This window comes from Mustela putorius, unplaced genomic scaffold (genome assembly GCF_011764305.1).
Source record: "Mustela putorius furo isolate JIRA1106 unplaced genomic scaffold, ASM1176430v1.1 tig00000174_pilon_pilon_pilon, whole genome shotgun sequence".
NCBI classification, from domain to species: Eukaryota; Metazoa; Chordata; class Mammalia; order Carnivora; family Mustelidae; genus Mustela; species Mustela putorius.
Window position 1 is genome coordinate 14,707,591 of NW_025421304.1, and position 12,178 is coordinate 14,719,768.

Below are 12,178 nucleotides of genomic sequence, written 5' to 3' on the forward strand. Positions count from 1 at the left end.
TTCTGGAAACTACACAATGATACTGAGTAGAGGTACATTTTAGAAGTTGCATTATTTGTTCTAACTCCACAGCAAAGTGTTTTTGAGGTTAATGCTTTTGTTCTCATTTTAACATAGAATTGGTGGATCCAAATATTTTTATCCAGCCAATCACAGAAGAACGTGCTTCTAGGACTTTGTACCGTATTGAACTTCTAAGGAAAGTACGGGAACAGGCCCTCCGGCACCCGCAACTGTTTGAACGCTTGAAGCTTTGCCATCCAAATCCAGACTTACCAGTCTGGTGGGAATGTGGCCCTCATGATAGGGACTTGCTCATTGGAGCTGCTAAACACGGGGTGAGCCGAACAGACTATCACATTCTTCGTGATCCTGAACTCTCCTTTATGGCAGCTCAAAGGAACTACAGTCAAAGTAAGATGGCTCATTCAAGGACTTCTACCCCACTTTTACAGCAATATCAAGTAGCACTTTCTGCTTCTCCTCTTACCTCTCTACCTAGGCTCCTAGATGCTAAAGGTATTATTCTAGAGGATATGAAAGTTAAAAGTGAAAATCTTAAAGAGGAGCCTCAGTCTTCTGAAGAAGAATCTATGTCTTCTGAGGAAACCAGGACACTAATAAAGTCTGAGCCTGTAAGTCCAAAGAACGGTGTTTTACCGCAGGCCACTGGAGACCAGAAATCTGGTGGAAAAGGTGAAACAGACAGACGCATGGTTGCAGCCAGAACAGAACCCCTCACTCCAAACCCAGCTTCTAAGAAACAGCGAGTCCACAAAAGAGGATCCGAATCTAGTTCTGAGTCTGACTCTGATTCTGAGAGATCATCCTGTTCTTCCAGATCATCTTCTTCCTCGTCTTCCTCCTCCTCTTGCTCCCACTCTCGATCAGGCTCTAGTTCTTCCTCATCCTCCTCTTGTTCTTCAGCATCGTCTTCATCCTCATCCTCATCCTCTTCCTCATCATCCTCCTCCTCATCTTCATCAGAAGAAAGTGACAGTGAAGAAGAAGAAGTCCAAAAGCGAGGTATATGCATAAAGTGCTTTTGCTATTTTAAGACATTTCAAGTGAAAATGAAAAGCATTTGGTTCAGATAAAGCTTGTTTAAAATTGTTGACTGCAATGTTACATGTCCGGCTTTGCCTAGAGAAGCACGAGTGAGAAGGAAACTAGCATGACTGGTACACACTCCCTCTTCAGTGTTCAAGGCATTGCAAAATGGGTTAGTCAAACAGAAATTAGGCATTTTACACACTAATCTTAGTTCTTTGTCATTACCTTGAATTTAGCGTTACATTTTTTTCTGAACAAGTTGATCAGTGAATGAATCGGGATTATGTTCTTTAACCACCACCAGGATTTTTAAGTTAAGCAGTCAGACCAGCAAGAGTATCCTAGGCACCGTTTGGCAGCTCTCTACTCAGAGCAGTATGGCATAGAACTACAGCTCGCCCCCAGGGTTGTGTCAGGTGGCCCTCTCCTGAGTGTGCGTGCCACAGCCCACAGTTCATGTGCAGGGAAGAGTTGACACTTGGGGGTGCAGGAGCCAGAGTCCCTTGTGACAACTCTAGAGACGTAAGTCTCAGGGTGGCCACAAGGATGTGCCCCATCGTAGGAATCCCCTCCTTAGAGAACGTTAGTACACCCATCAGGTATTTAAATGGTCCCCAGTCCAAATGCAATTGATCAGTCAGGAGTTTCTCTCTCTCCAGCAAGCAGACCTACAGAGTTTACTGAAGGTCACATTTTCCTGCAGAAAGGATGTTTTGTTAACCTTTTCCCGTTAAGCTCCTTAATGCCCTTATTTTGCTTGTGTGCTAATTTTTTAAACAATGAATACTTAATTGTATTTTAGGTGATTTAAACAATGAATACTTAATTATATTTTAGGTTAATTTTTTCCTTTTTTTTTCAACTGTTTGTTTTGACTTCTTTTTTCTTTTTAAATATATCTGAATATTTACATAAGTTTTGAAAAGTATATATAAACTTGTTTTATGCAGTCTTTTTGAAACAGTTATAATTGTTCTTAGCAGAAGGTACCCCTCACGTGAAAGCCTATGATGAGGAGAGTGTCGCGTCACTGAGCACTACCCAGGACGAGACCCAGGATAGTTTCCAGATGAACAATGGGACGCCAGAATCCGCTTACATCTTACAAGGGGGATACATGCTAGCAGCTTCATATTGGCCGAAGGTAAATGAATACTGTCCTGCTGGAAGAGGTTGTTTGTTGAGTATTTTTCTTGTTGCTTTAATGGGAGATAACTCTTCTCATATGGAAAGATAGGTTGCCATAAAACAGAGGGCCACATTTTGGTATTAGCATCAAAAGTATCAACTGCTGTCATCAAGTAAATAGGTGTACTTGAATGTGTATGTTTCTCAACCTAACCTTAGAGTGTTTAGAATACGAGATAATGAACACTTAGGTTCATGTACAAGTTATGAAATAGGTGCTTTGAGCTGAGTCTCCTTGGAGAAATTTATCATAGTCATTGGTGACTTGGGAAAAAAGTTCACTTAGGTATGTAGGCTTTCAGTGGTAGAAGTTCAGGCTGGATTCATACAATTCTTTCAGTATGTGACTAGCTAGAACAAGAGTACTTACCTTTAGGAGAACTACTCTCATCTAGTTCTGAGTCATTTGAATTTTTACAAGGAACCTGTACTGTATAGTTATAAAAATAACAGAAGACTATATCATAAACATTTTTGAACTCCGGTAGAAATTTATACTTGAATTCTTACAGAATTATGATATGCAAATGTATGCAAATATGTATACATATCGAATGCACATATGTTGTACCAGGGTTAAATCCATCAAGGCCCTGAGCCATTTTGTCTCCAATGGTCTGGCCTGATTGTTAAAATCACACTCTCATGTGACATGCTCTTCCAGGACCGCGTGATGATCAACCGGCTGGACAGTATTTGTCAAACAGTGCTGAAAGGGAAGTGGCCTTCAGCTAGAAGAAGTTATGATGCCAACACAGTGGCTTCTTTCTATACCACAAAACTGCTGGACAGTCCTGGCGCAGCTACAGAATACAGTGAACCCAGTGTACCCACTCCGCCAGGTGCCGGTGTTAAAGAAGAACACGATCAGTCAACACAGATGTCAAAGGTGAAGAAGCATGTACGAGAAAAGGAGTTTACAGTGAAAATCAAAGACGTATGTTTATTTTTATTGCCCTAGGACCCGATTGCGATTACGTGTGCAGCATGCTTTTTCTGCAAGTGGCTGCCTGCTCTCACTCTTACTTCCTTCACATACTTGTTTTCTGGTATTTGGATTGTTTTCTTTTTGATATCCAGGTTATTAAACTTGAATATTCTACTAGAAGGATCGTCATTTAATATGTTTCTCTACCTATACTTCTGAACATAGTCCTTCTGCCGATCAAGAATGCTTTTCTTAAACAGTCTGACAAATTCTAATTGTTATGGTTCTTTTATATAATGTTTAAATGGTATGTCAGTGCATTTCCTCTTTTAAACATTTAGCATGCCCTGTTATCAGTAACATTTCATTTTTCAGTATGATTTTTGAAGCTAAATGGATTACTCCGTGTCTAATACGTGGGTAACATCCTCTGAAATATTATTTGAATAATGTTTCTTAGAGATGTATGTCCGAAGCTGATCGTGTTATAAGGTAGTAGTCACATGAACAGCTTTGTTTTGCTCAGACAAATGTGTATAGTACCTGGATTTTTTTCTTTTAAGGTAGAAAACTTAATATTCATTATAGAAAGGAGTTGTTTTTTTTTTTTTTAAGTTGGTTTCTGAATAAGGAGAGAAGTTAAATAATGTTTCAGTGTTTTTATTTCACTTTTTCTAAGTAAAAAAAATTCTCTTAATAACTAAAATGAGTTTCTTAATTGTTTCTTTCTCGATAATGGTGTTTGTTAACAGGAAGGTGGTTTGAAGTTGACATTTCAGAAGCAAGGGCTTGCTCAGAAGAGACCACTGGACAGTGAAGACGGTGCTCTGGGACAGCAGCAGTATCTGACTCGGCTCCGGGAACTGCAGAGCGCGTCGGAGACCAGCCTCGCCAACTTCCCCAAATCCACACCAGTATCAGGTGAGTGTGACGACAATAACTGTCTAGGCATGAAATACTCCTGCTGTCATTTCCAGATGCTCTTTTATTTATTTCTGTTTCTGTATATAATCTAATTTTAGATCTTTAGATCTTAATAAATACCTGTTGAGGCTTTTAATATAATATTTTAAAGCAGGGTGCAACTTTGTTTTGAGGTCCTAAATACTTGACTGGAAATACACTGTCAAGTCGTTTTATATCGATACAAGTTCAGACAGCATTTCAACATGAAAGCAGATAGTCAGTGTAAAAGGCAAACACCTAATAGTGTAAAAGGCAAACACTTAAATCACAAATTAGTGATGATTAGTAGAAGTTAGAATGAGAAGTTCTAGAAAGACTAGTGATATTGTAGTTCAGTCATCTACAGGATACAGGAATTGTTACAACTAATCCCTGAAAGATAATACTTCATTCTCGTGGAATATTTGCAGGAAGATTGTGCTGACCTAAAACAGCCCTTTTTATTACTGGGCAGCTCGGATCATCACAAAATTCCTTCTTACTTGGAAGCAAATTCTGCCTGCAGTTGGTTTTTCTTAATGACCGAAATTCGGTCTTTATAAACGCATTGCAGAATCAGCCTATTCCCATGTCTCCATGATAGTCTTCACATTTTGAAAGCAATGATTGTATCTCCTCCTTCCAAATTGGGACTGTCTCTCTTCCAACATTTTGACACTTTGAATCAACAGTTTTTATTAAATACCAAATTGGAGCCGTGAGTTGTGTGCTCTGTAGGCATTAAGGAATCAATAAGAAGCTTGTTTTGTTGATCTTGGTATAATGTGATCTTGGTATAATGTGCTTTAATTTGTCTGTGTCCCTTTTATAAAATGGGGTATCAAAAAATTGAGAATTTTACTCATGATCAGCTAAATCTTTAAAAAGTGGAAGGTGTTGATTAAAGTCCATTAATGACTTGAATTTCCATTATACCTTCTATATACATAAAGCTAAATAGTTTGTTTCAGTATTCTGCTAAATCCGGTTGCCATGCAGTACTTGGAAACATTTCAGAACTCCTGTTGTGCATGTGCACGGTGTGTGGAATTCCTAGGACTGGGGAACATAATGCTTTATTATAAGTGTTAAATTGATAGCTATTCCCAATTGCTGCTACCGTGACTTTTTAATTATAAATTATAATTAAATTATAAATTAGTATCATCATCATTACTTTGGTCTCTTACAGATTCATTAACCATTCGTTGTAATTCTCCAGTTACTAGACTTTGAAAGATGCGTAGCTTGCAGTTCAAATATGACCCAGCCCTGCTTCTGTCACTGAAACGTAACTTCCCCAAACTGTGGTTTTCCTTGACGGTATTGTATTTAGGGGAGCTCTGATATTTTTAGAAAAGGGCGTGGTAAGTGCCTGGGTAGCTCAATCGGTTAAGCATCTGCCTTTGGCTCAGGTCATGATCTCTGGGGTCCAGCCCCACATCGGGCTCCCTGCTTCTCCCTTTGCCTCTCCCGCTGCTTGTATGCTTGAGCACATTCTCTCTCTCTCTCTTTCTCCCACTCAAATAAATAAATTCTTAAAATCAAATAAGAGAGGAGAGTGTAGGAGGATGGGGTAAATGGGTGATAGGCATTAAGGAGGCAATGAGCATTGGATATTAGATGCAATTGATGAATCACTGAACTCTGCTGAAACTAATATACTGTATGTTAATTAGTTGAATGTAAATAAAATTCTAAAAAAATAAGAAATACCACTGCTTGTACTCTGATACCACCATTATAAATGGGATTGACACTTCTGTCATCTGAATATTTTACTGCTATTGCAGCTGAAGGTTGTACAGCCTTCACCTTCAAGTAACCCTTGGGTAAATAACATCATCGTTAATAGTATTAGCAGTTATTGTAACACAGTCTGCAGCAAATCAAAATATTTAAAAGCCTTAAACATTAAAACCATGCTTATTATCTAAGCATTATAGCTCATCCATCTTAATAATTGCAAATGTGAAATCTAGATTTGTCTTCCAACACAACTCTTAGGAAATCTGTTAATAATATTTTGCCTTCCTTTTCTTGTCTATGAAATGAGGCATTGGGGTAGGAGAAGAGGTAGCCTTGTTGGGTGGGTTAAATAATATATGTAGAGTGGCTACTACGGAGCCTGGCACTTAATTAGATGCTAAACCGATGTTAAAATTTAACCGATGTTAAAATCCAAAACCTCACAGTTTTAGAATTAGATACTGAATAAATGCTACTATTATAGTTACTAATGTCCCAAAGCCAAAACCCTTTTTACGTTTAGGTGGGTACCCTCTGAATTGTATCTGTAAGTTTCAAGTAAAGATACAAGTTTTCATGTAATGAAGGGAAGAGTAAAATAGCATTAAATTACAGTAGGACAAAACTAAAGAACCCATTCCAAAAACTACCTAGAAAGGTGAACAGAAGAAGATGGTAGAGCCGCCACACAGCCTGGGGCTGAATTCTGTCATTTACCAGCTGTGACATTGGGCTAGTAAAACTTAATGTTTCTGATCTCATTTATAAAATAGGCTTAATAATACTCTATATTTTTGTTTTGTTTTTGAAGATTTAAGAAAACATTTGTTAAACCTAGCTCAGTGTACGGCACCTAGTAGGCATTCAGCGAAAAGAAGCTATTTTTAGTATTGTTATAATTACATCTAAGATAAGTATAATACAAGCTTTATAGAATAGATAGGTTAAATTTTCCATTTTGGATTCTAGCTTAAAATAAACGAATAATGTTTCTAAAAATAACTCTTAGAAATAAGTCAAGGTAGCTGGGTTGTTTGTTTTTTGTTTTGTTGTTGTTATTGTTGTTGTTGTTGTTGTTTTAAGAATTTATTTGAGAGAGAGAGCGACAAAGAGCATGAGAGGTGGGGAGAGAGAGAAGGAAGTTCCCCGCTGAGCAGGGAGCCCAGCAGAGGGCTCCATCCCCAGGACCCTGGGATTATGACCTGAGTCAAAACCAAGAGTCAGATGCTTAACAGACTAAGCCACCCAGGTGTCCCAGTAGCTGGATTTTTTTTTAAGAAAGAAAATAAAAGACATTACAATAGTACCTAACTGGCCAAATAGAGTACGTTTATAAATGTACACTGTGGTGTGTATATAATTGTTTTTTCCAGAGAGAATTATAGTAAGTACTTTTTTATATAACACTGGAATAGCAATAAAGGGAAAGTAGAAAGTAAGTAAGACATGGTCTACCTTTCAGTTACTTGGTAGACCAAGACCTAAATGTTAAAATATTAGCCAAGATATTTTAAAAAAACAAGATAATATGTTTTGCTACACAGCACATTATAGTTAAAAAGTACTAGAGAAGGGGCGCCTGGGTGGCTCAGTGGGTTGAAGCCTCTGCCTTCAGCTCAGATCACGATCCCAGAGTGCTGGGATCAAGTCCCTGCATTGGGCTCTCTGCTCAGCGGGGGGCTTGCTTCCTCCTCTCTCTCTGCCTGCCTCTCTGCCTACTTGTGATCTCTGTCTGTCAAATAAATAAATAAATCTTTAAAAAAAAAAAAAAGTACTAGAGAAGAGGGAAGTCACTGCTGTGTAGAAACTTAGGCGAAGTCCTCTGGAAGAGGTAGAAGCGAACAGGATCTGTAAGAGGAAGGTCAGATCGTGGAAAGTGACGTTCATGGGAGAAGGGGGAGAAGGGCGGGGACCGCGTGGACCCAAGCTTAATAGTGTGGCTTTGGGATAAGACTGACCTAGCTAGGGGCGCCTGGGTGGCTCAGTGGGTTAAGCCGCTGCCTTCGGCTCAGGTCATGATCTCAGAGTCCTGGGATCGAGTCCCGCATCGGGCTCTCTGCTCAGCGGAGAACCTGCTTCCCTCTCTCTCTCTGGCTGCCTCTCCGTCTACTTGTGATTTCTCTCTGTCAAATTAATAAATAAAAAAATCTTAAAAAAAAAAAAAAAAAAAGACTGACCTAGCTAGTGTGTAAATTCCTACTGGAGAGAGATTTTTGTATGAAAGCAGAGCCTGCTTAGAAAAGGTGAATCCACATTATAGACAACATGAAAACTGAGCTGGGACAAGAATTAGGGGTGGGGAGGTCATGCAGGAAAGGGGCTGATGAAAGCCATCTCATTCATATTAGAATAAGAAACCATGAGAACGTCTTATAAAATATAATGATACTTTTAAAAATGATACTTTGGGAAAGTTGGTTTATTATTATAGCTAAAAGGTACTACAGTGAAAGTATTTTTAAATCATGTTTATAAAATCTGGTTATAATGAAATTCACTTTGTAGATAATGAAAACTTTCCTTTTTTTTTTTTTTTTAAAGAAGTCATGTCACATTCCTAGGCAGAGGATCATAGGGGAAGAGAGGAAAAAAATGAAACAAGATAAAACCAGAGAGGGAGACAAACCATAAGAGATTCTTAATCTCAGGAAGCAAACTGAGGGTTGCTGGAGGGGAGGGGGCTGAGAGGTTAGGGTGACTGGGTGATGGACACCAGGGAGGGGGATGTGCTGTGGTGAGCACTGTGAATTGTGTAAGACTGATGCATCACAGACCTGTACCCCTGAAACAAATAATACATTATATGTTAATAATTTTTTTTAAAAAGTGAAAAATTTTTTACTAAAATTAAAAAGTTATGTGACATTCCTATTGTGTTTTTATATGCAAACATGGTTTTTAATTATTGTAACTAGCTATTCCTTACCAGATGAATTAAGGTACCATTTTGAAACTGAGATGTGGCGAATATAAGTGGCCTCCATAAGGTTACATGACCAGCCAAAAGGCTACTTCTTATTCAGGGATACACTGGACTTGCTCTAAAAATTCTCCTTTGTGGTGCCTGGTTGGCTCAGCATTAAGCATCTGCCTTTGGCTCAGCTCATGAACCCAGGGTCCTGGGCTCGAGCCACGCATCAGGCTCCCTGCTCTGCAGGAGGCCTGCTTCTCCCTCCCCTACTTCCCCTACTTGTGTTTCTGCTCTCAATGTCTCTGTCTCTGTCAAGTAAGTAAATAGAATCTTTAATAAAATAAAGGGAGTGACAATCAAATTTGTCTAAAAAATAAAAAAATAAAAAAATAAAAATTCTTGAATGATTCCAAATGCATTTCTCACTATAAGCTGTGACATGTTTTAAAGAAAAAAAAATTTCATCCTTAATAATTTCTTTTTTCTTAAGATTTATTTTATTTTATTTTTTCTAAAGATTTTATTTATTTATTTATTTGACAGACAGAGACCACAAGTGGGCAGAGAGGCAGGCAGAGAGAGAGGAGGAAGCAGGCTCCCTGCTGAGCAGACAGCCCAGTGTGGGGCCCGATCTCAGGACCCTGGGATCATAACCCAAGTCGAAGGCAGAGGCTCTAACCCACTGAGCTACCCAGGCGCCCCAAGATTTGTTTATTTATTTTAAAGATTTTATTTATTTATTTATTTATTTATTTGACAGAGAGAGAAAAACAGCGAGAGAGGGAACACAAGATGGGGAGAGGGAGAGATTGTCTTAAGCAGACTCCATGTTAAGCAGTCTTACTTGGGGGACCCAATCTCAAGACCCTGAGATCACAGCCCAAGCCAAAACCAAGAGTCGGAGCATAACCAGCTGTGCCAGCCAGGCACCCCAATATTTTCTTTTAATAAGAGAGTTGTAGATTACGTACTTCTTGAGAACAGGAACTGCGTTTAACCCATCTTTGTACCATCAGAGTATCATTCATACCTCTTAGATGCATTTTCATTGAATCTACGGAAATGAGGAATGATAAAGGTCAATTTGACTTGGCAACTAAAAAGTTAGTGGTGATCTTAAAATACCTTAAGTTGGCTGGCACGGAAATGGACTATGGGACATTGAAGAATGCACTGGTCATGAAGAAAAGGAGCACAACAAAGACCAACCTTTCAAAAGTTTTGAAAGTTATAAAAAGGCTGAAAGAGGTTTATTTTTTGTTTGAGTTAGGCCATGTTTTTAATATGAGGAGAAGACTCTAGAATAAAATATCTTGGCACACAGGGCACCTGGGTGGCTCAGTGGGTTAAAGCCTCTGCCTTTGGCTTGGGTCATGATCCCAGGGTCCTGGGATCGAGCCCCGCCTCGGGCTCTCAGCTCAGCAGGGAGCCTGCTTCTCTCTCTCTCTCTCTCTCTCTCTCTCTCTCTCTGCCTTCCTCTCTGCCTACTTGTGATCTCTCTGTCTATGTCAAATTAATTAATTAATTAAAAAAAAAAAAAAACTTGGCACCAGAAAGTAAAGATAGCCGAAAAAACAAGCTTTCAGAAAATGTAGGAATTAATGGATTCAAAGGAAAAGGAAGGATTTGTCTTTTTATATGAGAAAGACTTGCTTCTTCCTCTAAAAGGGAAAGATAAGATGTGTGAATATCTGGGTAAAAAATTTGAAGAGACAAGTCAAAAAGTTACTTATCATTTTAAATGAGGAATGGGGGTGTTTTTAGCCCAAAAATTGCTGGACTTAGGACCTGTAAAATAAGAAATAACACTTTCATATATTTAGAAAGTAAGTACTTTTAATTTACTTAAGATCTAAATTTTGATCACTATTTTACATGTTTTTATTTGATTAGGTACTTCCATTCAGTCAACCCTTGGTGCCAATGGCGTTAGATTAGACAACCAGCCTATCGTCAAAAAAAGGCGGGGAAGAAGGAAGAATGTAGAAGGTGTTGACATCCTCTTTTTTAACAGAAATAAACCACCTAACCATGTAAGTAAAAAGTACTGATCTTTGAGTCCAAAATTTGAGTCCAAAGTATGTAAATATATATATTGCTATTTTGCGAATGTCTTAGAGAGTAAAAATATTAATTAGGAAATTAGAGTGTACTTCTAGATTATATCTCAGAGGAATCTAGCACTGACCAAGACTCGTGAAAATCTTAAACTTGGAAAATTTGTCAGAATTTTAAACAGCTTACTTTTTTCCTCTTCAAAAAGATTTTCTTTACTGGACAAAAAATCGAATGATAAAGCATAGAAATAAAATTTTCACTTGTTTTTTTCTCTCCAGGTTACTTTGGGCTTAACCACCTCACAGATTTCTACAGGGATGACTCCAGCACTGTCCTACACTCAACCTCAAGGAATTCCTGATACGGAAAGTCCAGTTCCAGTCATTAACCTCAAAGACGGGACAAGACTTGCAGGCGATGATGCGCCAAAGAGAAAGGATTTGGAAAAATGGCTTAAGGAGCACCCAGGTTATGTGGAAGATTTAGGAGCTTTTATTCCTGTAGGTGATGCCTTACAGATCTTGGTATATTTTATTTCTGTGGTTTATCAAATCCATAATGATGAAGCATATGTTTTTACCCACTTATGTAAATATGTGTTCTGCCCAAGGGTAAGGAAAATAAACAGAAAAAAATAATGACCGTTTTTCCCCCCGATAGAACACAGTGCCATTTCCATTTTTCCATTCTGCATTTAATAATGAAAATTATCTCCAATATACAGAGTACTATGTTAGACCCAGTGTAGGTTGTAAAGGTATAAAATTTCCAGTCCTTTTCCTTAGGGAGTTTACTTTAAATTACCAGTGATACCAGTGATCATATTAAACATTTATTGACACTTAACCGTGTTCCAGGCATTTTACTAACATACATAATCTCATTTAACACTCCTAACACCTTTATCAGAATGGCATAATTGTAACTATTTTCTGGATAAATTACAACACCGAAATTGGAAGTAAGTAGTCCAGGGCACAGTCTTAACTCCAGTGTCCAAACTGCTACTCGTAAGCTCTTCTTCAAGCTGCTGCAGTGCTGCTGTTGTGTCTCTGCAGGTGCACACTGAGTTTACTCTCATCAGGGCGAGAATTGTTTTAGTTCATTTGCATTTTTTGTCTCCTGAGATACTCTGTGCTCCCTGTCTCATAGGCATATGACTTTCTTACTCACAGAAATCTGTCACTGCATTTTGCAGTACTTTACTATCAGGTGCTGATATACCAAATTCGCATCAGATCCCCCAAAGAGCAAAGGTAGGAGGCCTGTTGTATCTGCCTTCATTAGAATGGAGAACCTAGCACAGCTGTCTAGTACTCTGTGAGCTTCTGAAGGACATGATCCTA

The 12,178-nt window shown here is 38.5% G+C and overlaps 1 protein-coding gene across 14 annotated transcripts in view; it reads left to right on the top strand.

Annotated features, from left to right (window-relative positions):
* CHD9 (chromodomain helicase DNA binding protein 9) overlaps nt 1-12,178 on the top strand; it is a 226,035-nt gene that overhangs the window by 201,090 nt on the left and 12,767 nt on the right. For 9 of the 14 annotated variants that reach the window (XM_045076062.1, XM_045076065.1, XM_045076061.1 and 6 more), the window contains 6 exons: nt 118-1,026; nt 2,034-2,197; nt 2,906-3,178; nt 3,922-4,090; nt 10,668-10,807; nt 11,111-11,332. In XM_045076062.1, coding sequence (XP_044931997.1) covers nt 118-1,026; nt 2,034-2,197; nt 2,906-3,178; nt 3,922-4,090; nt 10,668-10,807; nt 11,111-11,332 — 1,877 coding nt within the window. Of the gene's footprint in view, nt 1-117; nt 1,027-2,033; nt 2,198-2,905; nt 3,179-3,921; nt 4,091-5,306; nt 5,557-10,667; nt 10,808-11,110; nt 11,333-12,178 lie in introns of those variants that run through there. The other 5 variants (XM_045076067.1, XM_045076072.1, XM_045076066.1 and 2 more) reach the window with 4 other exon arrangements.